The 27542-nt window shown below is 32.9% G+C and overlaps 1 protein-coding gene across 1 annotated transcript; it reads right to left on the bottom strand.

Annotated features, from left to right (window-relative positions):
• Positions 1-12026: 12026 nt before the first annotated feature.
• Positions 12027-26430, bottom strand: LOC132031438 (photosystem II 10 kDa polypeptide, chloroplastic-like). Its single transcript, XM_059421403.1, has 5 exons — positions 26182-26430; positions 23809-23867; positions 22251-22306; positions 22085-22137; positions 12027-12260 (listed from the first exon to the last, which is right to left on the bottom strand). The coding sequence occupies exons 1-5, from the start codon at positions 26330-26332 to the stop codon at positions 12166-12168; spliced, it is 414 nt and encodes a 137-aa protein (XP_059277386.1). The 5' UTR covers positions 26333-26430; the 3' UTR covers positions 12027-12165.
• Between the last annotated feature and the right edge of the window lie 1112 nt (positions 26431-27542).

The following is a 27542-nucleotide window of genomic DNA, read 5'->3' as shown; positions in this document are numbered from 1 at the left end:
ACTCGCTCTTAGAGGAACTATCGCCATGACTCATGTATTATGATTCTTTTAAATGTATACTTTGCGCTTTGCGTATACGGATCAAGTGGGAGTATGTGAGTTCACGTTCAAAATAGTCCTTATTTTTGGACCAGTTGAAACTCCTTTCAACGTCTCTCCCAAATCTGTGAAAAATTCGAATCATCGTATATCTGAAAATTTGAAGTACCAAATCCAAAATCTAAATTCAAAATTTTTAACAATTACATTCAAATTTCAATCTGTAATCCGAAAATGCACATCAAAAATCAAAATTAAATTTGAATTTCGATTTTGCCCAAACTTTGCCAAGTCCTAATAATCTCCCTGCCCAATTTGGGAGCGTAATGCTTTCGCTTACTGAAGATGAATATCTCAAAATTTTAAACATATTAGTACATTTTATAATACTCTTTCCAGTGAAGTATTATATAGATTCTTCTCAAAAGAATATGGCCTCACATTTGCTCGCTATATCAAAGACTCTACTTGAACTATTTTCTCAAAAATTAAATTAAAACGGCCAGAAAGGAAGTAACAATCTCATTATTAATATTCACATGGCGAATACCTTAAGGTTCTCTATCTCTTTCTTCCTTTTCTCTAGCATTCCTTTACTTCTCTACTTTACTGTTATTAAGTTGATGAGGTAATATAATATCTACTGTTTTAAATAAAACAAAAGTGGCTGTAGTTTAGTAGTGAGAATTCCACGTTGTGGCTGTGGAGACCTGGGCTCGGATCCAAGCAGCCACAGATGTTTTTGCTTTTTATGCATATTCATCGAGCAAAATTTTTGCAGCAACAAAATAAATTTTAGGGAAAACAACACGTACTCAAACTAATTAAGGTTCCTACCCATACGGAACTATATATTTACCCGCATACCCATGATTAATTGTGGGGTGAATTGCGGCTCAAATTGAATTAATTGCCTTCTCTTAGTTGGCTCCATTCTTTAGGAGTTCAGCTCTAAGGTTCCATTCCTTTTTGGTTAGTTATATTCTTCTTGTTTGTCTCTTTCTTTATTTTTGTGTTTTTTCCTTTTAAAGATAAAAATAACATATATAAAAAATATTAACCAATTAATTTAAATTAATAAGAATATAAAAAAGCAAAATTTCAGAAATATACAAGTTGGTTACTTATATTGTAAAAAAACTTACATTACAAAAAATAGCCCAAAATATACAAACATATACATATATATACACACATATACACACATATACAAACACTTATACCAACATATACAAACATATAAGAAGGCAGAGAGAGAGAGAGACATAAAAAAGTTTGGGTCATTTTTTATAAGAATTAAAAAAAAATGGGTCAATTTTGGTAGCATTGTTGCCCCAATTAACATATAATGTAATTTTCTCTATAAAAAAAATGAAATATTAGACTACACAAAAAATAATATAAGAAAATACTAAAGTCACTAGCTTATTTATTAAAACCTAAATTACTAGAAAATATGTTTTTAATTTCTTTTCTCTTTTGCAAATGAAAATAAAATTTAGATTAAAAATATGACTATATTTTTCTAATAATTTTTTTATAAAAGTTAACTTGCAAAAAATGATACAATAATTAAAATATTATCAAAATTAAACTTACACTATATTTGTTATATTTTTATAAAAAAAATTATCTTGAGAGAATGTACATGTCCTTTATGATGCCGTGCCAGTATATGTATACAATGTTGGTATCATAGAGGACATACAAGTGTTTTTTTTGTTTTTTTAATTTTAAGAAATGAGTTGTGTTTTCTTGAAGGAATGAATCAAGCCCTTTATAATATTTTGTTAGTATATGAATATACCATGTGAGTATTATAAAAGACCTAGGAGTGTTTTCTTTTGAAGGAATGAGTAAGTCATTTATAATACTATGTCAGTATATGATATATACCAGGTTAGTATCATAGTGAAATGAGTGTTTTTCTTGCATGAATAAACTGTCAGTCCGTATATGAATATACCGTGTGGGTATCATAAAGGACCGAGGAGTGTTTTTTTTTTCGAAGAAATGAGCCAGTCCTCTATGATACCCTAACAGTATATGAATATACTGTGTGGGTATCTTATCATAGACGACCGAGAAGTGCCTTTTTTTTTTTTTGGAAGAAATGTACCAGCCTACTATGATACCTTGATAGAATATGAATATACCGTGCGGGTATCATAGAGGACAGAAGAGTGTTTTTGTTTTTTAATTTAAAGAAATGAACCAGCTCTCTATGATACCCTGACAGTATATAAATATACCGTGTAAGCATCATAGAGGATTGAACAGTGTTGAAATGACTCTGCTATCTATGCTGCCTTGTTAGTATATGATATATCAGGTTGGTATCATAGAGAACTCAATGTGTTCTTGAGTCAGTGTATAATACCATGTCAGTATCTAATATACCATATGGGTATCACTGAAGATTGAGTAGTATTTTTTTGAATAAATGATCCAACGTTCTATGATACCTTATCTGTTACACCCCGCACTTTCAGAGCATTAGCATGTCACGTACTTCACCGTAGTAATGGAGTATCAGAGACGTCCCATGAATTTTTGAAAGGGACAAGCCACGGGAAGTACGTAATAATAAAGTAAAGGATGAATTACGATTTCGTAAGTCGTAACCGGGAAGGACAATCTTGAAACACAAGGACATGACCATTATCAAGTATGATTAGTGATAAATATCATGTATGGAGAGTTTCGGAAGATTTCGAGATCAAGCAAATCGAAGAAAATAAATTTGACGAAAATTTGAAAAAAAGTTGACAGGATTTTGGGCAGATTTTTAGTCAAATTTGGAGGGGTATACCTCCTAGTGTATTAGGAGTTTTAAGGTGTTTCAAAAGCCTAAAATGAAATTCGTCGAGTCTAGTTTTCAACGCAACGAACCGCTCGTCGATACGACGTCGGAGTAGAGAATTATGGACGTTACAAGTAAGACGGACAGAGTGAGTCGCGCTGCTACAGTAATGCTACAATGATGCCGACTTTGGCACACTATAAGGGGCAAAACCCCATTTTTTTCTTCACAAAAAATTTCCCAAATGCTCTAGAAACTTCATCAAACATATGAGAGCCTATATATCGTATAAAAGTGAGGATTTTGAGTAATTTCAAGTTACGGAGTATTAATTGAGGTCCGAACAACGTATAGTGTGATTATAGTATCGTTTTGCGGCGGATTTCGGCTTGGATTCAAGGTGGATATTGGAAATATTATTGCTCTAAAAAGGACAAGGTATGAATCTCTCTTTATTAGTATCAATTTCGGCTTCTTTACGGAAATAAAGTTATTAAATAGTAGAATCACAAGTTGGTTAGTTGAGAAATTTGAAAAACGCCGTGTGGGATGTTTTAGGAAATATATTGGTATGGATAATGGTGTTGATGATGTTGGTATTGTTGTTGTTGATTGGTTGTTGATATTATGATTTCGGGCTAGGCATATAAACAGGAGAGATGCTGCCCGAATTTCGGCAGATTCTAAACGGATTTAAATTAAGGGCTTAAGACGAGCGTATAACGATGAGCCTAACAATAATATGAATAGTTGTATATGTAGATTACGAGGCTACGAATGATCTTAAGTGAATTGCAAGACAGGAAGTAAGTTGGAAGTCGAGAAATTATCTTCCAGGTATGTTAAGGCTAGTCCCTTTCTTCTAAAGGCATGATTCCTTTCTTATGAATCTAATAGGTGTTTTCCAAATGTCCCATGATCCCTTTCCGTGAATCCATAAATGTTTTCCAAGAATAGTCTTATTCTCAAAAGCTAGAAATTCATGATTCATAGAGTTCTTATGATGCTAAAGATAAACATGTTTTATGATAACGATGATCTTATTTTTAGAAACTCCTATATTATAATTCCCTACATATGTTTCATAGCCTCCTTACTTCCAAAAGTTAGAGTTCATGATTCAGAGGCATGACTTCTTTCTTGATAATCCATAAATGTTTTTCAAAATGTCCCTACTTTCCGAGTCAAAGATTTATGATTCTATAAGCTTTTATGACAACAACAACGGACATGTTTTTACAATGTTAATGACGATGCTAAAGATGAGAATGTTTCTATGATGATTACGACAATGATGATGATTTCATGTTTAAAAGTCCCAAGCTTATGATTTCAATGTGAATATGAGAATGTTGAGTTATTTTCGTGATTTTCTTGATTTTTATTCATTATTGTTGATCTCGCCTTATAATAATTGTTCCTTCAAGGTGAGATAGAGCGATGATGATTATCCATAATATAATCAAAGGTTACCGACCTTACGTCACTCCGATGTATTTATGGCTTTTATTTGGCTCTCATGCATGCTTTATATATATGTATGTATTTTCACACACCGCGCCGCGCTATAGTCGGCCGGGCATGGCACGTAGATGTGCACACCACTGCAGTGGGCATGTTATGATATTTCCCCGGACGCGGGCTAATGATGATAACACCGAGCCTTAATGGCCGGGCATGATACTATATATATGACACCGAGCCTTAATGGCCGAGCACGATACTATACATATGACACCGAGCCTTAATGACCGGGCATGGTACTATGTATATGTATAGAAATATTTTTTTTAAAGGCTAAGCATGCATGGCATCCTCCTTATGAGGCATCCAGATGTACAGGTTATCTCTCTTATTCCATGTTACCTTTCATATCTATGTTATGTTGTTATTCATGTCTTACATACTCAGTACATTATTCGTACTGACGTCCCTTCTTGTGGATGCTGCACTCATATCCGAAGGTAGACAAGGAGACCGATCAGACCCATAGGTGTTCTATCAGCGGATTCTCAGAAGCACTCCACTTACTTCGGAGCTGCAGTCTATTTGGTATTGTCCTTATGATCATTTTTTTCTATGTAGAGGCTCGTAGACGTGTGTGTACAGTTAGATGTTTTATAGCTCCACCGGTTCATATTGTTGTATAATATATTGGTAGCCTTGTCGGCCTTATTTTGAGCTCTTGATACTTTACAGTTAGCCTTGCCGCCTTTGTGATATACGTTATGTTGTGGCGACCTTGTCGGTCCGCACATGTACATATGTGCTGAATGAGCGGATATTCCTATGTTGGGCCTTTTCTGCGTGTAGGTGTTCTTTGAGTTATGATTTATAATGTTCAAAGTGACAGATAAGTCACGTGGTTCCCAGCCTACGGATCGGAGCCCTTCATACTCCTCGTAGGGGTGTGATAAAAGTGGTATCAGAGCAGTTCGTCCTAGGGAATGTCTACGAGCCGTGTCCAGCAAAGTCTTGTTTATGGGTGTGAAGCGTGCCACACTTAAAAACAAGAGGCTGCAGGGCATTTAGGAACCATTGACCTTTCTTTCTTATCTTAGATCGTGCCATATAGCTAAATCATAGGATATGATGTCCCTGATCCTAACTCAAATGTTTTGGTCATGGATAAGCAGTTGATTATGCTGCTACGAGGAAATTGTTGAGAATTGAAGTTGTTCATTCGAAAGGTATGTTTCCTGTTTTATTAATATGGATAGATGTTGATATAAAAATTTGAGCAAGATATTATGGGTATTTGTGATTGCTACGTGGGGCATTGGATGTGTTTGAAATTTGTGTGCGAGGAATGAGGTAGTAAGAATTATAGAGGAAACTTTGCCAAATTTTTTACAAATTGAATTGTTTGCATGTCTATAGAGAAAGAGTAAAGGGAAAATATGACCATCAGCCATTTGGTAAGTCATGATTGAAGGAATAACTATGCAATGTTTTCAAAGAAAAGTTTTAGAATGATCTTAATTTAATTTAAAGGAGGAACCGTAGAGGGAAAAATGATTAGTAGTTAAGAAACTGGGATGAGTTGCATCCGAGATTTCGGAGGATTGGGACCTATTAGAAACATAAAGAAAGTTTACATTAGGAACTCAAATACGGTATTACGATTTATAAATTAGATTGGTTAGTAAGACATAACAAAGAGATATTGATATGGAAAAGGAAGTTAACGAGTACGGGAAAGTTTCACCCTAGAAGTATATGTATATATTTATATATATATATATATATATATATATATATATATATATATATATTCATATATATACGAGTGGAATATTCATAGTGGAATGTTCTGCAAACTTCCAGGTAGATACAATTAAGTGGCAAATGCGAAAGAGCACTTTAAGAGCAAAGGAAATCAAGGAGTACCTTGAGGACAGAAGTACGAGAAAGTGTGATTATAAATTGATTAAAGGAAGTTATGTGATCGGTGACGATAAGAGGAAGCTTAATAAATTAGTAAGGTTAGCCAAAGGTAGACAGTGATGGCATACGACAGTGGACTTGGAATAGAGATGCGATTATAAAGGAAACAAGACGAATATACGAGGAATAGATATACATACGAGCAAGCTATGGTATCGTAAAAGGAATAAGAAATGAACGAAGGAAGAAAGAAAAGGGTGTATTTTACTAAAATTTCATGATGAGAATAATAATCGGGGGGACATTAGAAGGATTATGACGCATGATTATGATACAAACAATTAGTTAAGAGAAACTATGGGACACTATGAGCTAAATTAAGGAAAGGACGAATCGTGAGAATGAATGAGAGAGAGTATCGACTTGTACTGGTATGGTATAAACCCAACTCGGAATCGGGAACCAAGAGTAAGAAGAATCTCAAGGGTACTGGTGAAAGGATGGCTATGAAGGAAAATTGCGGATGAAGGAGCATGGTATAGTCGGGCATTCTATAAGAAGCCTAACGAATTCTAATGTCACCATTGATTCATTAAACTAGGGGACTATTAGGCATGAAGGAAGGAAGTGGTTTGAGTTGTGTCCAATATGTATGGATGACTTGATACAAGAATCCAGTTAGCAAAAGAGAAATAAGTCAACCCATGCGATGGAAGTAACTCCGGCATTATATGGACTAGAGGAGTTGAAGGATCGCTAGGGTCGGCCAAATAACTACCAAAGACGGTCAATACTCGAATGTTACTGGTATATGAGAACATGCTTAGACGAATTAGAATATTCCCAAGTACAAACGAAGGAATTGTACTCGGTTGAAGGAGTCGAAATTCGAGATGAACTAATATAGTAAGGATGTGCTAAAGAAAAGTGGAAATGGACTAAATGCAAGTATATTATGAGATAGACATGGGAAAGGAGGCATGACAAGATAATGAAGGTTTAGCAAATCAAGGAAATAAGTTTTGTCAGTACAATACGTTGTATTCCGGGCTATGATTCGAATTGCTCGTACCAGAGAAATTTTTTATTAGAATTAAACATGCAGCAAACGTACCCCAAAAAAGGTAACAGAAGAAGTGAGAAAGCATAAAAGTGACCAAGGATAAGTATCAGGGACAGTTGGGATTAGTAAAGAGAAAATGTAGCATTGTAAGAGGTGAGAGTTTTAAAAGAGGAATATTTTTAGGAATTTCAATGATCGTCAAAAGAAAGAAAGACAGTATGCCTATGGATAGCATGACAGCAGTACTACCTGAGACTAGAAAATATCTCCTGCGTCATGAAATCATAAGTCATCGTTTATATTAAATCGTGAAAGTATATGTCATAGGACCATATAAATAATCGTCCTGATGAAATGGCTAGTAAAATGGTATGGGGACGACAATGAATATTTGAAGAAGAATGGAAGCTAGTTAAGTCACAATTAGCCGATGGTATAGGAGAGCTTAAAGAGGGAAGCACACTCGTATTGAAAGGAAGTTATGATTAAATAAGATTTTATTTTAGTCTCATGCTTATGAGTTATTTTGTAATGATGTTACGATTGGAGGAGAGGAAGTTGGACGAAAGATTCAACCATGGATTTTAAGATATTTTAAATAGTAAATTAGCTTGAGATATGATCATTAGTATGTTATAAGTATAATCTTGTTATGAGGGATGACAATGATGATAAGAAAATCTTTGCATACAAATGTATAAGGGATGATGCTGAGGTTGTTGTATGGGTCGAATTGAGTCCCATTTGAATATAAATCCCTTGGCTATAGTATTTTTGACGCATTGGATGAGTAATATGAAGTAAAGTAATTAATGAGAATAACAAGCCATTAGCAAGGAAATGCTATTGCAAGCCATCTGGGCGCTACCATAGGTGGAATTATGATGACATTGTAAGGAATTAAGGAATTCGACAAAAGCATTAAAAAGGATATGAAATGATATGTATATAAAATCGATTAGTACTAAGAGGGATAGTTTAAAGTAGCACTAGAGAAGCAAGCAAGGAAAAGTGCCACGACTAATAAGAAAGTTGTCCACTAGTAGAGAAATAGAGGGCTGCGAAACATGAGGGACTAAGCCAACGGAAGGTGAAGTCATGGAAGTAGATGAAGATAAGATCACAAGAAAAGGATTCAAGGATATGAATAAAGGAGATGGACATTTAAGGAAGTAAGAGATCCGCTTGATTGATAAACCGAAATGACAGATAAGTGCGTCAGACTATGGGAAAATACTTATTAAGTGAGAATCGGGCAAAGATTAAAAATAGAAGGAGAACCCCAAAGGAAATGATCAAAGGATATCGCATTTGATTGGAACAAGCGGGTGACAATGAAACCTCGTGGAACAAGCAACATGATGGCTCTTATTGGGAAAAGGGATGAATGAAGGTTACAGATTGGCAGGATTTTGGACAGATTTTTAGTCAAATTTGGAGGGGTATATCTCCTAGTATATTAGGAGTTTTAAGGTGTTTCAAAAGCCTAAAATGAATTTCGTCGAGTCTAGTTTCCAACGCAACAAATCGCTCGTCGATACGACGTCGGAGTAGAGAATTATGGACGTTACAAGTTAGGCGGATTTATGAGTAGTGATCGTATTTTTACGGTCAAATTTGGCGGTGGCCTTCGAGAGATGCCGACTTTGGCACACTATATAAGGGGAAAAACCCCATTTTTTTCTTCACAAAAAATTTCCCAAAAGCTCTAGAAACTTCATCAAACATATGAGAGCCTATATATCATATAAAAGTGAGGATTTTGAGTAATTTCAAGTTACCGAGTATTAATCGAGGTCCGGACAACGTATAGTGTGATTATAGTATCGTTTTACGGCGGATTTCGTCTTGGATTCAAGGTGGATATTGAAGATATTATTGTTCTAACAAGGGAAAGGTATGAATCTCTCTTTATTAGTATCAATTTCGGCTTCTTTACGGAAATAAAGTTATTAAATAGTAGAATCACAAGTTGGTTAGTTGAGAAATTTGAAAAACGTCATGTGGGATGTTTTAGGAAATATATTGGTATGGATAATGGTGTGATGATTTTGGTATTGTCGTTGTTGATTGGTTATTGATATTATGATCTCAGGCTAGGTATATAAACGGGGAAGATCTTTGCTTCGAATTTAATGATTCTAAACGGATTTAAATTAAGGGCTTAAGACGAGCGTATGACGATGAGCCTAACAATAGTATGAATGGTTTTATATGTAGATTACGAGGCTACGAATGATCTTAAGTGAATTGCAAGACAAGAAGTAAGTTGGAAGTCAATAAATTATCTTCTAGATATGTTAAGGCTAGTCCCTTTCTTCTAAAGGCATGATTCCTTTCTTATGAATCCAATAGGTGTTTTACAAATGTCCCATGATCCCTCACTGTGAATCCATAAATGTTTTCCAAGAATAGTCTTATTCTCAAAGCTAGAGATTCATGATTCATAGAGTTCTTATGATGCTAAAGATAAACATATTTTATGATAACGATGATACTATTTTTAGAAACTCCTATATTATAATTCCCTACATATGTTTCATAACCTCCTTACTTCCAAAAGTTAGAGTTCATGATTCAGAGGCATGACTTCTTTCTTGATAATCCGTAATTGTTTTCCAAAATGTCCCTACTTTCCGAGTCAAAAATTTATGATTCTATAAACTTTTATGACAACAACAACAGACATGTTTTTACAATGTTAATGACGATGCTAACGATGAGAATGTTTCTATGATGATTACGACGAGGATGATGATTTCATGTTTAAAAGTCCCAAGCTTATGATTTCAATGTGAATATGAGAATGGTGAGTTATTTTCGTGATTTTCTTGATTTTTATTCATTGTTGTTGATCTCGCCTTATAATAATTGTTCCTTGAAGGTGAGATAGAGCGATGATGATTATTCCATAATATAATCGGAGGATACCGACTTTACGTCACTCCGATGTATTTATGGCTTTTATTTGGCTCTCATGCATGCTTTATATATATGTATGTATTTTCACACACCGCGCCGCGCTATAGTCGACCGGGCATGGCACGTAAATGTGCACACCACTGCAGTGGGCATGTTATGATATTGCCCCGAACGCGAGCTAATGATGATAACACCAAGCCTTAATGGCCGGGCATGATACTATATATATAACACCGAGCCTTAATGGCCGGGCATGATACTATATATATGACACCGAGCCTTAATGTTCGGGCATGGTACTATGTATATATGTAGAAATGTTTTTTTAAAAGGCTAAGCATGCATGGCATCCGCCTTATGAGGCATCCGTTATATGAGTTATCTCTCTTATTCCATGTTACCTTTCATATCTATATTATGTTGTTATTCATGCCTTACATACTCAGTACATTATTCATACTGACGTCCCTTCTTGTGGATGTTGCGCTCATATCCGCAGGTAGACAAGGAGACCATCAGACCCATAGGTGTTCTATCAGCGGATTCTCAAAAGCACTCCACTTACTTTAGAACTGCAGTCTATTTGGTACTGTCCTTATGATCATTTGTATTCTATGTGGAGGCTCGTAAACGTGTGTGCACAGTTAGATGTTTTATAGCTCCACCGGTTCATATTGTTGTATAATATATTAGTGGCCTTGTCGCCTTATTTTGAGCTCTTAATACTTTACTATTAGCCTTGCCGACTTTATGATATACGTTATGCTGTGACGACCTTATCGGTCCGCACATGTACATATGTGCTGAATGAACGGATATTCCTATGTTGAGCCTTTTCTGCGTGCAGGTATTCTTTGAGTTATTTTTATAATGTTCAAAGTGACAGATAAGTCAGGTGGTTCCCGGCCTACTGGTAGGAGCCCGTCATACTCCTCGTAGGGGTGTGACATTATCTGTATATAATATATACCCTGTGGGTAGGATAGAGTATTGAGTGTTTTTCTAACCAACAGTCCCCTACCTTATCATGTTAATATATAATATATACCACGTGGGTATCATAATATACTGTAATAGTATACTTCATCTGCTACTAATTTAGTATACTATATGCTAAAATATGTTGTATTTTGAGATACAAAAAATATATATATATCAGTTATTCCTCTTATTGATATAAAAAATAAAAGATAAAAAATTTAAAAATAAAAAAATAAAAAAAAGAGCCAAACAGTAGAGTAAGAGTATGGAAAAAAAAAACAAGAACTAAAGAAATAAATAATTTGAAAAAATGAAGTTAAAAAAAGAGAAAAAATAAATAAAAATCACCAGAAATAAAAAAGAATAATAAATAAAACTGACAAAAATGGTGAATGAAATTAAATTATGTAGATAGAAAATAAAACGAAAAGAAATAGATGAATTTAAAAAGGAACAAGAAATTAAAAAAATAGAGAAAAAAATAAAAATAAAGGAGCTAGAATTAAATATGAAATCACATTACGATAGTATGATTTGGGAAAGAAATAAACGAACAAAAAGAAGAGGGAAAAAGTTAGAAAAAAAAAAAGAAGCACAAAAGAAAAAAAGATAAAAAGTAGAGAAATAAAAAAGAAACAATTACCTATAGAAACTATAATGAGTAAGAAGGGTAAATAATTTTAGCGGTATGAAAGTAAAAGGGATTACTTATTTTGAGTGTAGTGAACATTGATGTTGTGTAGTGAGCAATAGTGTTCTTTTCCCTAAATTTTGCTGCCTAATAGTGTATGTTACCGTCAATTGTTTTCAAGGTACTTGAAGCAAAAGGTAATAATAATATATACATAATTAAATCATGGCACACACAGATTTGATTAAGAGACCGAGAAGTCCTTTTTAGTACATGTTACACATATATGGTATAAGATCGAATTAATACAACTTAACTTTTGGTGGGATAATTAATTATCTACTGGGCCAATGCACTTGTGTTGTAGACAAGCAGAGCACCTCCTGCAAGAAGTCCAGCCAGCGTTATAGCCCAAATGGCTAAGCCAGTCTTGCCTGCAATTTTCAATATGCTTCAGAGATAAGAGGGGAAAAACACACTTGGCTCAATAACTCTTATCACTAGTTAGGAAAGAAATGAAAGGTCCACCAAATTTTTTCTATCAGAAGTAACATAGAAAGAGTTTAATTTTTTTTTTTTTTTAAATTGAATTCAGGAGGAGACTGCACAATAAGAGTGGCAATGATTTTTTTTTTTTTTTCATTAGAGTTAGCAGAAGAATGTAATTTTTCGAAAGAATGTAGTTTTCTGATTTCAAAAATCAACTTATCAATTCTATCATGTAACAAAATAATCTGTTCACCCAATATATTTCTATAAATATTGGTGTAATTTTGTTGCTTCATCATATTATTAACATGCTTAGTAGTGATTTGTAAAGGATCATTTTCAAATAATTTTGAAAAAGCTGCAAACTGGAGAACTTTGTCATCATCTAACCGTAAAATGGGAAATATTTTTTTGAAAAAAGGTGTTCCCAAAATTATATGGTTTGAAATATTTTTCACAAGTACAAAGCTTGCGGGTATTCAAACCTTTTCTTTGCAAATATAAATTTTTGGTAATTTAAAATTAATTTTCATTTTCTGCCCATTAGCAAAACTGAGACTATGAGTAGTTATATAAAAATATCAGGAGAGAATTAATCCTTCCTGGATGCAATTTAAGTCTGCCCCACTATCAACTAAAGCAGTAAACTCTTTTTTAAAATGGTAATCAATTAAAAGAGCAATTTTTATAAAAAGTGTTTGGAGAAATTCTTTATTCGCCTCATTACCAGTACCTTCAATGGCTGGGGTTTCTATAATTTGTTTGCCTTTATGAAAGCCCTCAATTCTGGAAATTCTTTGATCCAAAATTCTATTATCTTTCTTGAGATTCGATCTCTCTCTTTTTAGATTATCAATCTCTATTTCAAGTCATGTGTTGTGGTAGGAGTGCTTATGATGTTTCTCCTTTGTTCAAGAAGTCTTTTAATTTCAGACATAGTGTATGGGCCTCATGATTCTGGGTTTTGTTTTCACCTTAGATTTCAGGTGCCTCATGAACTTGATCGATCATCTGAGACCTGATATCCGGATCTTTGATTATCTTTAATAATTCAACCAAGTTATTACCATCTAAAATATTGATATTCAAATCTTTGAGCTGAGAGGATATCGTCTTCCTTGTTGCCTTTACTAGAACAAGGCTGTCCCATTTGACAAGGAGCACATTCTTCATCAGAATCCGAAGAAATATAACTTTCATTATCAAGAACTCTGAGATCTTTATTTGAAGCAGAATCCTCTGATGTATCTAAATCAAAACCTGGATCTTCTGGTTCTGAATTCAGTAATAATTTGGACGTCGTGTCCTTTAATTCCTCATCAATGTTAAGACTATTAATGTAACGACTCTTCCGGTCGTTATGAAAATTTTGGACTCCATTGGGAATTCCGAGGCCGCGAGTGAATTTGTAGGGCGTCTTTTTGTATTCTGCATGTTTTGTGTTGTGTTTTTGAGGCCTTGAATGAAATGTGGGGTGATAAGGGAAAAACTGGACAGAAAATCGAGCTCACTGCCCAAAATGCACCATTGTGGCGGTGGGAGTACCGCTTGCGGCGGTACATTGAGAGCCCGGTTATCCCGAACTTTCTCTTGGGGCCGTATGGGCCGGCCATTGCACCACGGCGATGCCGCTATAGCGGGGTGGTGACCGACCGCATAGCGGTGAGGGGAATTATCTTACGTCCGCTATAGCGATGGCTTGACCGCTTTTGCAGCAGCGTAACGACCGCTTGAAGACAGAATCGGGTTTTTTATGCCTTAGTGTTATATTTTCATTCATAACACACAAACATACTTTCCCACAAGTACCTAGAGAGGATTTTCAAGCTAGGGCAAGTTAACCTTGAGAGATAAATCTCTTTGCTTTCCATTCTACCATTCCATTCCCTTCGTTATTTTAATCATCTTCATGGGTCTTTAATGGTGAAAATGAAGTAGGAACCCTAGAATATTAATAAACCTTTTAAACTTGATGGGTTGGGATTATTAACGCGTATTTATCATTTGAATGGATTGATTAGTTGCTATTTGTCATAAATTGAATATTTAGAATAGTAAACTAAGTGAGTTCTCTAAATATGGTGTCTTTGCCATAGAAAACTGCTTATAATGGGAATGTTTGATAGAATGTGCTATAAATTGATGGTTTATGAATATTAAGGGCTTTGATAGGTTGTTTATTACCTAGAAAATCATCCACCCTTAGAATGGGGAGAGGGAAAGGTATTTCTTGCCTTGATATTTGCAAATTGAACAATGTGACTCATTGAGCCTTCTATTTTTAGACCGCGAACGTATTGAGGCTTTGAGGAAAGGAAAGGATGTAGCAGAGTGACGGGCATTGTTCCAGCTCTACTTTGAGGTAGGTTACGATTTACTTGAGTTAAGACTCTAGTTAGTTGATTGTATGTTTGTGATTTCCTTCGAACAAAGCATGTCTAGTTTTCATGCACGACATTGTGCGGCAAAACTCTTATGTGAATGCGAATTGAGTGTTTGTGTAGGCTTCGTGCCATTATTCCTGTGTGAGTGAATCTGCAGTGATGTGTTGTGATAAGACTGCACACTAGGAGTAGCAATGGTTTCCTTCTTTTCCTCAGTAGAGTTAGCAGAAGAATGTAATTTTTCGATTTCAGAAATCAATTTTTTAATTTTATCACGTAATAAAATAATTTGTTCACCCAATATATTCATATAAATATTGGCGTAATTTTGTTGCTTCAGCATATTATTAATATGCTTAGTAGGTACAGGGACCGGGTTAGTTTGAATTTTTTAAACACCAAACCACACCAATTGCGTCGAATTTTAAAATTTATACACCAAACCAAACCAATAAAATTCGAATTTTTCAACCTCGAATTTTCTCTGATTATTCGATTTTCTCAGATTTTTTCGTTTTTTTTTTTTTTGGAATAGTCTTGATACAAAACATATACACTTTTACTTCAAATATTTCTATAATCCTAGTAAAATACAACTATATAATTAAGATGTTTCTTAAGAAAATAACACAAAAGAGTAATGACATTGTATTAAATATTCAGCAAAAAATAATAAAATCGGTTAAAATAAATATTGCTAATTAATAAGCCATAAAGAAAATGACCATAATCTAAAAATACTAATTCATCTAAAATAAGTACAGCTAACAAGTATTAGTTACATGACAAGGAAAAAAACTTAAGCTATGTATTTTCACTCCCTAAACCAATTATACAAAACTAAAGAATAGATATCCAACATTATTGTCATTCTTAGTGGTAGATTGAATTTCTTTTGTTAGCATTAGTGTTTAGTTGATTTTGGTTTGAACTTTATTTGAGTTACTAACATTCATAGGATATAAAACTTATTGACATTCAAAATTCTAAGTTCAAGCTTGAATAATATGATAATAGATAAAAAAACTACGCAAAAATTTAAAAAATATTTATAAATTATATTACATAATATTTTTATGTATAAAATATTTTAAAAACTGAATACATGTAATGTCGGGTTGGTTTGATTCGGTTTAACTTTTTTTAACTAAAACCAAACCAAACCAAACCACCAGTTGGGTTTTTTTTTCGATTTGACTCGATTTATCGATTTAGTGCGGTTTGTTGGTTTACTTTGTATACCCCTAATGCTTATGCTTAGTGGTGATTTGTAAAGTATCATTCTCAAATAATTTTGAGAAAGCAGCAAAATGGAGAACTTTGTCATCCTTTTCAATTTCAAAAGATTGTTGTCGAGGAAAGATAGTATTAATAATTTCTCCATTAGTCAACTGGTATTCCCTTTCTAAAACAGAAATATAATTTTCCACATATTTGCCCATAAACCAAGAACCTAAAGATATAATCTTGTCAAGTTGTGAAACATCTTTATAATATTCTTCTTGGAAATAAGCTCTTTCTTTTGTCTCAAAACTTTCAAAAAAATCATTTACTAAATGATTCCTATCTGGGTTTGAAAAATTCAGCCATTGATCTTTTTTCCTGCGAGTGATCCCAGACTAAAATTAATTTTTTGGACTTTATCCATTAAATACTTGAAAAATCCATTTTTGACTCGGTAATTTTCGGGTCTTGAATACCAATGACAATATTATCTTTGTCGATTCTAATACTATTAATCCTATTATTATTCGTTTATCTTATCTGAGAAGTAGAAGCTCTAGATGAAAATCTAACAATATAATCAATAGGCGAAATATAAGAATGATACAAAGAATTTGATCTAGTCAATCTTGACTTTGTGTTGATACTATTATGTTCAACTTTGTCTATCAAGAATTTGCTTTTGCGAACCTTAACTTGATAGTCCCATACGGGTTTGTTTAATTTCAATAACATCTGTATTCAAATTACGGGCAGCTCCCTTTCTAGACCCATTTTTTGGGAAAATCAATTTCACCCCCATTTAATAAGTCTGCGAGTTGTAACCTTGGATCTACCAAAATTAATTTCTATTAAAGTAGTTTCATTTTTAAAATCCAAAATTTTGCACATAGGATTCATAGAATATAAAGGTTTAAAATATATCCTACAGCAAATGCATATAACTTCAGCTCCAGGCATACAATCATAGCCATGTAACTTGACACTTAATATTAAAGCGTTTAAAGAATATTCATAGGATACCTACAAGTTAGGATAAGCATTAAAATATACAGGACCATATGCCAACCGGGTTTTGGATTGTCCCTATTAGGGATTTTTTCCAGTTTTGGTTCCTGCCATCTCTTAAAGCTACTATAAAGCTTTTAGTTAAGCCTCTTAGAGCCTGTTTGGATTGGCTTATAAGTTGTCTATAAATTTGTTTTCGAGCTTTTTAAGTGTTTTAGGTGGGCTTAAAAGCCATTTGTCTTTAAAATAAGCGAAAATTAATTGGGCCCGCTTTGGCTTGAGCTTATCTAAAGCGACTTATAAGTGCGAAAAAACGGCTTATAAACTAAAAAAAATAAGTTAAACCTTTGTAACTTATTTTTGGTTTAACCTTTAAAATTATAAAGCTGCTTTTTAAAACCCATCCAAACAGGCTCTTAATGTAAGTGGCTTAAATGCAACCTGTGCTAGACCAATGTGCATGAATCTACAAGTTTCCCTATAGTGGGATAAGTCACTATCAGATAATAATCGATTAATAGTTTCTTCGTGATTTTACCACTTATTTGAGACCTAGTTTCTCAAAGGTTCCCATTTGATATATTAATTTGGTACAATTTTTTGGGATTGTCCACTTAGTAGAAAATCTAATTGTTGACGCATATCATATTGCTCTTTTTTTTTACTATTCTTAACAGTATTTTTCCTTCCAATGATGTTCATTTAAACAAGTGTGTTGAACTCTCTATAACCTATATCTACGTCTGCACCATGGCTCTGATACCATAATTTATGCTAGGATCGCACGAAATAGATAATACTACAAAGGTACGTTTATAGGTTAATAACCCAGTCATGGAGGTTGTTCAACTCTAAACAGATCCAAAAACAACCCTTACGCCATCTCGGCTCAGTTGGCAAACAAACAGGACCATCAACTTGACCTTAGTACCATCCTTTATGAACCATAACTGTTTAAAGCATTTTAACCATAATACTTACTAAAATAGTATGATATAGTTCAACACTAAGAGTTTAGCCTATAATTTAGGCTAAATTTGAATAATAAATTTAAAATTTAAAATCAACTAAAAGAAAAATTACCTAAAATCTGAAGGTTGTGTTAAGAAGGAATAGAGATATTATAAGCTGCAAACTTTTATTATAATTGAAAAATATTTTACAAAGAGCACTATAAAAAAATAGATAATTTGTGGAGATTGAAAGTTACAATTCGCAGGAGTTTTAACCTCCTTATGCAATTAGCGGAGCCTAAAACCCCCCACGAATTGCAACTTTCAACCTCCACAAATTACTCATTTTTTTATAGTGGAGAAAGAAGGTGGCTCTGAAAAACTTGCATCCCTTCCTAATCTAAAGATCCACTATATAGAGGATCAAATTAAAAAAACTACTAAATAACCACAGTACAATGGCCAACATTTTTTTTACAATTGACCGACACCTTTACACAATTTCAAAAGAAAAAGGCAATAATACAGATGCCTTTTAAAAAGTAAAAGTAAAAAAGATAAAAACTTTATTAAAGTTTTTCTTTTCCTTTATTAAAGGTTTCAACATTAAAGTTGTTGAGCCTTCGATTATTTCATCTTTTCTTTTCTCTGTGAGAAAGATTCTTCCTGTTGTCTTATTGACTCTTAATTTTTTTCAAAATATTTATCAGTATCATCAATGTGCTTGATATGCTCATATGGCTGAGATTCTCCTGCCAAGTAATTGCTATCATCATCATTGTCCTCAACAGTATTTGCCGATGCCATAGTTACGGCGCTTCTAATTCAAGGTTCTGCATTAATTTTTTATTTTTTTCACTTCTGCCATATAGGAGGCTATAATCTCCTGTTTGGTCATGCATCCTTTTTTCATTTGGATTCTCTTGGCAATATGCTTGAATGGACTACGAGCTTCCTACTGTTGTTTTATTTTAATTAACTCCCGATAACCAGCTATAGCCATGTTAATTTGGTATAATTCTTGGTCATGAATATCACCTTTGACATTTTTCTGGACGAGTTTCTTCCAGAATTTTTTATAAAAAATTCTGTGAAGACAGGGAACATTTTGCGAGGTATTACCCACCTCAACAGACCATTTCATGTTACATGGGATTGAAAACTCAATGAAGAAATGCATATGAGAAATTCCTTCAATAAACATATTACTATTCTCCAATTCTGTTAGTTTATGAGAAACATTGGCCCATTCAGTATATAAACTTTTAAATGGTTCTACAAGAATTTTTACAGATGGACCATTATTCATCCACCATTGGCAGAACCAATTTGGTATACCTTATTTATAAACATTGACACAATTTTTTATGAACCATGAATGCTTTTTAGTAGCATTTTCATATAATAAAGCTTTATTAAAGCGCTCTATATAATCTTAGTAATTGAATTTAACCGGGATTTTTTGCTTAGGATGAAGATATTCTTTTTTGCTGAGTGTACTGATTCCCCATTCTTATAAGGCCCTCTAGGTCCCCATGGTCATGCACAACTTTTTATGTTAATACACATGCCGAATACGAACGAGGAGTTCCTAGATTGTTATAAATTAGGCCAAAGTCATAGATGGACCCACGAACATCACCGATTTTCCATAGAACCCCCAAATTTCGAAATGTTGACCATCTGAACCCCCGAACATAAGATAAAATGTGTCATTTAAACCCCTCGTGCCAGCTGGGCAGACGCGTGAAGCTCACTTGCTGTGACATGAAAAAATAGACCAGTGACATGGAGCTATGTCATGTTACTTTTTTTTTTTTTTTAAAAAGCCATGTCAACAAAAACAATTAATTAAAACTCTATTTTAAAATCTATTTAAATAATTAAAACAAAATTGAAAAACCCAACCCATCCTCTCCGATAGCCCACCTCGCCGCCGCCGCTGCCTCCTCCGCCGCCGCCGCCGCTTTCTTTTTTAAAATTTTTAATCATTAAAAATTAATTTTAATAAAAACTCTATTTTAAAGTCTATTTAAATAATTAAAAAAATTGAAAAACCCAACCCATCCTCTATTTAAATAGCGTTTTTGTTAAAATTAATTTTTAATGATTAAAAATTTTAAAAAAAAAGCGACGACGAAGCAAACGACTTGAGGAACGGTGAAAATGGCTGTCGGAGTATGGGGTTGGGTTTTTTTTAATTTTTTTAAATTATTTAAATAGATTTTAAAACAGTTTTTTGTTAAAATTAATTTTTAATGATTAAAAATTCAAAAAAAAAGAAAAAAATTGATCTCTCACGCTACGATTTTAAAAGCAGTGAGCTTCACGTGTGTGCCAGCTGACACGAGAGGGTTCAAATGGCACAGTTTATCTTATGTTCGGGGGTTGAGATGGTCAACGTTTCAGTTGGGGGTCTAGATGAAAAATCATGACAAATTCAGGAGTCCATCTATGACTTTGGCCTTATAAATTATAAACCTCTTAATAGAGTTTTAAAATGGATTAGATATTGTATTCCAAATAAAAAATATTTATTAGATAGACTTCATAATGCTATCATATATTCAAAATTTGATTTAAAGTCATGATACTAGCAAATAAAAATTGCTGAAGCAGATGTTAAAAAGATGCCAACCAATTGTAAAAAAAATGTCGGCCATTATACTGTAGTTATTTTGGAGTTTTTTGATTTGATCCTCTATATAAAGGATCTTTACATTAGGAAGGGAGACATGTTTTTCAGAACCACCTTCTCTCCCCTTTTAAAATATTTTTCAATTATAATAAAAGTTTACAGCTTACAGCATCTCTACTCTTTCCGAGCACAACCTTCAAATTTTAAGTAATTTTTCTTTATTTTGTTTTACATTTTAAATTTAGTATTCAGATTTAGCCTAAATTATAGGCTAAACTCCTAATGTTGAACTATATCATATTATACTATTAAGTATTATGGTGAAAATGTTTTAAACAGTTACGGTTCACAAAGAATGGTACTAAGGTCAGGACGAACGGATAATAATAGGATTCATAGTATTAAAATCGACAAAGATAATATTGTCGGTGGTATTCAAGACCCGAAAATAACCTAGTAAGAAATGAATATATATATATATATATATATATATATATATAGAGAGAGAGAGAGAGAGAGAGAGAGAGAGAGAGAGAGACTACATTGTATTGCAAGTTTGATATAAAGAGTTGCATGTTGTAATATGCTAATGAACCTACTAATATGAACAAAGGTTGGGTAAATTTCATAAATGATCACATAAGTATGTTTTCTGACAAAAAATAATAATAAAGCTTTCATCCTATACTAATAGGAAAGTCACAATTGCCAGAAAATCCAACCTTCCGATAAGCTTTAATTTTTTATGTTATATATTTTATTTTTATTTTTATAATAAATAAAGACTCTATCAAAAGCGGACCAACCTAACCCAATTTTTAAAATCTTCCCATGAGTTCTCCACCTAATCTTACCACTTTTAATGTATCCAAATGTCGTGTCTTACGTTTCCTTTAAAAATCACCTTCCATATAAACCCTCAATATTGCCTCCTTATTTTCAAGATTTTCATTCAATAAGGATTCTTGTTTACAGAGCTCTCTGATTCCGAGTATATATGATCTCTTTATATATATATATATATTATCTCTCAAAATCTCTCGTAAAATACTCCAAGAAAACAATTCTAATCAATCAGACAACAAAAAAGGTCCATGAATTCAAAATAATTTATCACGAGATTATTACTTTCGACTCGATGCTATCATAATTCCTTCTGATGCACTAATAATAACTAGTATCATAGTAACTATTACCATAAAATGCAATTTCTTAATATCCTAGACAATGTATCAATTTTCAATATATATTAATTTGTACCTTTTAAAAAGTGAGTCGAGTTAGGTCCAGCCAGTCCGCTTTAAATTGGCCGACACTTACAAGAAAAATAAAAGGTTAAAAATATAGAGTAAAGAATAATTGTCACTCATTAGAATGTTGGATTTTCTAATAAATATAACTTTTGTTAGTAGATGAAAGTTTTGTGATTGTTCTGTCAGAAAACACAATTATATCACTTTGATGATTTTTCTTTTGTAACCATTTATAAAATTTACTTAACAAAAGTTTACATCATTACTGCACAGAACATACATAAACTCAAATAATAATTGAAGTCATACCTCCAACATAGACATCGCCACTCGGAGACCATTCATCCGGGTTGTAAATAGGACTGCATTTTAATCCAAGTATTGTATGAGTTAATAATAGATACTGCATCTTTAGAGTAATTAATTCATTTGAGTGTCATTTTCTGTTAAGTGGGAATTAGTCAGAATCACCAACCTGTATCCATCAACATTAGCTCCGTATTTGTTCACGAATTGGTATACACCCTTTCCCTGTGCATGCATGGCAACAATATTTGCCAAATTAATATCACTACAAATTATATCGACAAACTGCTATTAATTAACTTACTTTCTACGTACCGTCATATAAAGTTTTTTCAATTTCTTATTTATTTTCTCGTGTTTGGTACGAAGGAAAACGTTTGTAACAGGAAATGTTGTTATTCCTGTAATCAAACTACAAACGGTAAATTAGAACACGCTAAACAAAAGTTTTAGTTTCAACCCCACAGAAAACTATGTTTCCTTAAGGAATTTAATCCCCTCCTAAGATAGAACGAAACTCTATTCTACAACACTGACAATCAAGATTACAGAACTTCAACGAACTCAACAAACGACATAAAATCACACGAAACTTACTTTTCAACTTTGAAAACGATGCGCAGAAGAAGGGATAAAGAAGAATGATTTTCAAAGAGTATATATTTCTTTATTGGTGATTTCAGTGTCTGAAATAAGGCGAAGCCTCTGAAAATTTATAGTCAACTAACATGTGCCAAAGGTATCTGTTCGAGAATAAGATAACTTTTTATTTAGGCCGCGAATGTTCAAATTCGTAAATAACCGTTGGGAAATAATTCCACGAATTTTGCGGGAATTAATATCAGGAAAAAAAATGAAAATGGAAAATAAATTTTGGTCCAAAAAATTATCAATCCGAAGCAGAGCGGCGACATAGCGAGGGGAGTCCCTCTTCTCAACTCTTTATGAGCTAGAAGATACGCTGCTACATATAAACATATAAATGTTATTTTCCACCACCAATGTGGGAAAAAACTCACTTGAAAAAGTTAATTTTTTCAAATTTCATTTCCCCATAATTTTGTTGCCCTCTATTTTCCAATTCACACTTCACCTTTATAGTCCACCACTTAGTGCCTTTAAAGCCCAACAAATGGTTTCGCAGAAAATATTTTGATAAACAATAAGTGAATGTCTTACTTATTTTCTGATGTATGGTAAATAAGCAGAAAATATTATCTCAAAAGTATTTGTATTTATGTATTGAAGGGTAGAAAGAAGACAATCAGTGTAAAATGCAATTATAGAACTTCATTTTCCAATTTTCACTCGAAAGTCATTTTCTTTATTTTCTAGAAAAAATATTTTTCAAAAATTTAGCCAACCAAACATAAACTAATTGAAAAACATTTTCATAAGTTCTTCTCTTCCAAATACACCCATATTCAAGAAAATTATTTACAGAAAAATAAAAAGTAATGGGCATGACACAGGGTGTCAAGAGGGTCATTTGCACTTCTATACCTATTTTGTGGTGGTATTTGATTTTTGCTCCTCAAGACAAACAATTCGTTTGCGAGGCATAAATATGTAATTTCCCATTATAATATTTTATAAATTATGTCCCCGCACTTAAGAACTTATGCGTTGCTAAGCATAAGTTTGATTTTGAAGGACAAATATTAAAGATCAGCTGTTTGAAGGTCAAACGGTGCAATTTCTTCGTGTTTGTTAAGATTAGAACAAACCTTGGCCGGCCTGCCCGAGGCATCAACACCATCTTCCAATTTCATGCCTCCATTAATTCCTAATTTACACATAAATTTTGTTATCAACGATCAGCAAATAATTTATTGCATGACAATTTGTTTTCATTTACATAGTCTTAGTAATGAAAAAAAAAAAAAAAAAAAAAGCCACATGGAGAGACAGTTAATTTTATCACATGATCACTGAATCTTTATTAAATATAAAAATAAATTAACTAAATTTTATCCACTATAAGACAGTTAATTTTATTATATGATCACTGAATCTTTATTAAATATAAAAATAAATAAATTAACTTTTATCCACTGTAACATTAAAGTAAAAAAAAATATTCTTTGTCTGATAAAAGAAATTAAACCTTAACAATATAATAGCAAACCACTAAATTAATCCATTAATTATAGGCAAACTTACTCAAATGACTACCTTATTGCAGCTTCTTACCATTTGTAACTACCTTTTTAAATATTACAATTTATAGCTATAATTTGGCAAAATAGTGTATGTTTTTGCGTGTATTTGTTGCCAACAAATACATGAGAACGTGGTTAAAAAATAATAAAAAAAAAACAGAATCCTTGATTTTAGCCTTTAACGGTGGAGCTATTAAATTAGATATTAATATATATTTTTTTGATGTATTTCAGTGATTTTTTTTTTTTTTTGCCATAATGTATTTCCGTGTCTTTTTTTTTTTTTTTATGTATTTCAGTGATTTTTTTTTTTTATGTATTTTACTGATTTGTTTTTTGTTTTGATGTATTTCAGTAGCTTTTTTTGATGTATTTCAAATACATTGTGTACATTCCAACTACATATGAAGCCAAATATATTCAAATTTTCGTGTATTTGAATGGATTTCAACAAATACATTCAGATGCAAGACAAAAAAATTCAAATATATGACAAATACATTAAAAAACAGTGTGTTTGGCTATTAACAAAATAGCCTAAAAAATACACTCAAAAAATATGAAGATAACAACATTCAAAAAGAGTGTATTTGTGAGATGTAGATTTTTGAATGTATTTGTATTTGACTTTTAACAAATACACATGGCCAGATCTGAGACACTACTACCACCAAAAACCCTAATCTCTCCACCACCACTAAAATCCTAATCTGAGACATCACCACCACCACCAAAAACCCAAATCTGAGACACTACCACCCCCAAAAAACCTAATCTTTCTACCACCAACAAAACCCTAATCTCTCTACCTCCACGTCATCTTCTCCGCCGCCATCTCAAAATCAATCCATCGCCGCCACCACCAACAATACACACGGCCAGATCTGTGCCATCTCCTCACCGGATAGAGTGAAAGAGAGAGAGAGAGAGAGAGAGAGAGGGTGAGCACGAGAGAGAGGGAGAGAGAGAGAGAGAGAGGCGCGACCATGGTGGTGGTGGTTGAAGAAGGGGAGAGAGATTTTTTAGGGTTTTGAGGAATGAAAAATCTGAAATGGGTAGTGATTGGGAAAAAAGAAAGATATATGTGTTTGGGTATGTATTTTTTGATATAACTACCATTTATAATTTAGAAAAGTTAATTAGCTACTAAATATAATTAAATAAAAGGATAGTTAATATTAATAATTAGGTCTTAAAAGAAACTACAATGAGTAAAAATTCCTTAATTATAACGACAGACCTATCTATCAAGTCGATATTATTATAGTGGATAAAGTTAATTATTTTACTGTGATAAAAATTAGTTTTGCGATTTTAACTGCTATACTCCCTCCGTCCCAATTATTTCACACTCTTTCTTTTTTGGTTAGTACGGAAAAAAAAAATACTAACATCTATCTTTCTATATGTAGTAACAATTTAATTTTAAATTTCTCATTTTACTTTAACGAGATTCTCCATCCAGTCCACTTTACTTTCTATTTTACCATGAGACACACTCTTAATAACAATTTAAGAAACCATGTGTTCTGACTATCATACTCCTTTTTTAATTATCTTTAATCATTTAAAATGTTAATCTCTTCAATAAATATTCTCTTATTAACCTCTCTTCACCTAGGTTAACGTTTATTACTTCCAACGATAAGTATTACTTAGGGAAAAGAAAAAATATACTTAATTATATCTTAATTTTTTAAAATGACAATTATATTGGACGATCTAATTTTAGTAAATACGACAAGTAAGGCGGACCAAAGAGAGAGTAATTTCTAGCCACACAAACACTTATGATTTATTTTAGTCCACAAATTTCAAAAAAAAAATTTCATTCTTAAATTTTATGACCAGCCAAATACCTTAACTTAAATTGAGACGGAGAGAGTAAGCAAGTAAAATTTAGTTACTTTAATGTAAGAGGAAGTTAGAGAAACGGACCATAAGGCTTATCAGTTTTGATCTTCTTGCCACCACTGGCCACTACTCTCAGTCTGGAGGATGAAGGCCTTGCTAGTGATGCCTTTTTCACAGTAGTACTGAAGGGAGAAGGATTAAGGCTAAATGAACTCATCATCACTGCACTTGCCATATTCTAGTACTCTTTTATTTGCCTAGATTGTTTCTTTTTCTTTTTCTAAAACGTTGCTACTATTTTAATTTGCTGCAGGGTATGCTTATATTGGAGTAGTGTTTATAAAGACCATCCATTTGGCCATTTCTTACACGTGGCATATCTCTTGTGGATATGATCATTATCATAATTATCATAAATCCTAATAATTGAAATCTAACATGTTCTACACTTTTCTAGTTTGATCCGTCCTATAATGGTTTGTACACTTGGAACTCACTCATTGGCTGGCCTCAGCTGGGGTAATAGAAATTGACGGACTATCTATGGCTTTCTTCGCCACTCAAACTTTTAAAAATACTCTTTCTGTTTTAATTTAAATGTCTTAATTTAACTAAGCATTAAAATTAAGAAATAAAAGGAATTTTTAAATCTTATGATCCTAAATTAAAGATGTATATAATATACTAAAATGTCCTTTAAATCTTATGATTATAAACTTGTCATGTATGATATCCAAATCGACAATTTACTAAATATAGAAAGAGACCTTTTTTTGAAAACAGACTAAAAAAAATAAAAAATAAGCCACTAAAATTGAGAGGGAGGGAATAAGAAAAAAGAGAGAGGAAAAAAGAAAATCATCGTTGTTACAAAACAATAAAACTAATTCATAGGCTATTATGAGTTCAAGACAGGTCGCTATGGTGGAATTGGTAGACACGCTGCTCTTAGGAAGCAGTGCTAATGCATCTCGGTTCGAGTATTGTAGAGAAAGAGAGAAGAGAGTTCTTATTTCTTTTCAGGGATGAAATACAATGAAGGGAACATCTCTATTTATAGGAGAAAATTGACTTGGTCCCAAAGTTATTAGCCCTAATATTTTTCCTAAAGATAGACATCCACAATATATGATAATATCTATAACACTCCCCCTTGGATGTCTATTTTGATAGATAATATGCCTCATTAAAACTTTACTAGAAAAAATCCAGTGGGAAAAATTCTAGTGAAGGAAAAAGAGTACACATTTCTACTAATACATATTTTGGTTGCCTCATTAAAAACCTTACAAGAAAAACTCAGTGGGACAAAACCTTGTATGGAAAAAAGAATACAACATGTATTAACTTCCCCTGATGAGAACTTTAGTCCAAGTGCTTGAGTCTTCGCATTCCAATCTTGTGCACTATCTTCTCGAAAGTTGTAGTTAGTAGAGACTTAGTGA

This window comes from Lycium ferocissimum, chromosome 9 (genome assembly GCF_029784015.1).
Source record: "Lycium ferocissimum isolate CSIRO_LF1 chromosome 9, AGI_CSIRO_Lferr_CH_V1, whole genome shotgun sequence".
NCBI classification, from domain to species: Eukaryota; Viridiplantae; Streptophyta; class Magnoliopsida; order Solanales; family Solanaceae; genus Lycium; species Lycium ferocissimum.
The sequence above is the reverse complement of the archived record's forward strand: the minus strand, read 5'-3'. Positions and strand labels throughout refer to the sequence as shown.

What these genes read in the sequence shown, in the direction of transcription:
- LOC132031438 (XM_059421403.1), bottom strand. Translation starts at nt 26,332, where the DNA reads ATGGCAAGTGCAGTGATGATGAGTTCATTTAGCCTTAATCCTTCTCCC. An exon ending in CAAAACTGATAAGCCTTATG is followed by an intron (nt 23,868 to 26,181) that starts GTCCGTTTCTCT and finishes TGTGTAAATTAG; the next exon opens with GAATTAATGGAGGCATGAAA. An exon ending in TGGCGATGTCTATGTTGGAG is followed by an intron (nt 12,261 to 22,084) that starts GTATGACTTCAA and finishes TGAAAATTGCAG; the next exon opens with GCAAGACTGGCTTAGCCATT.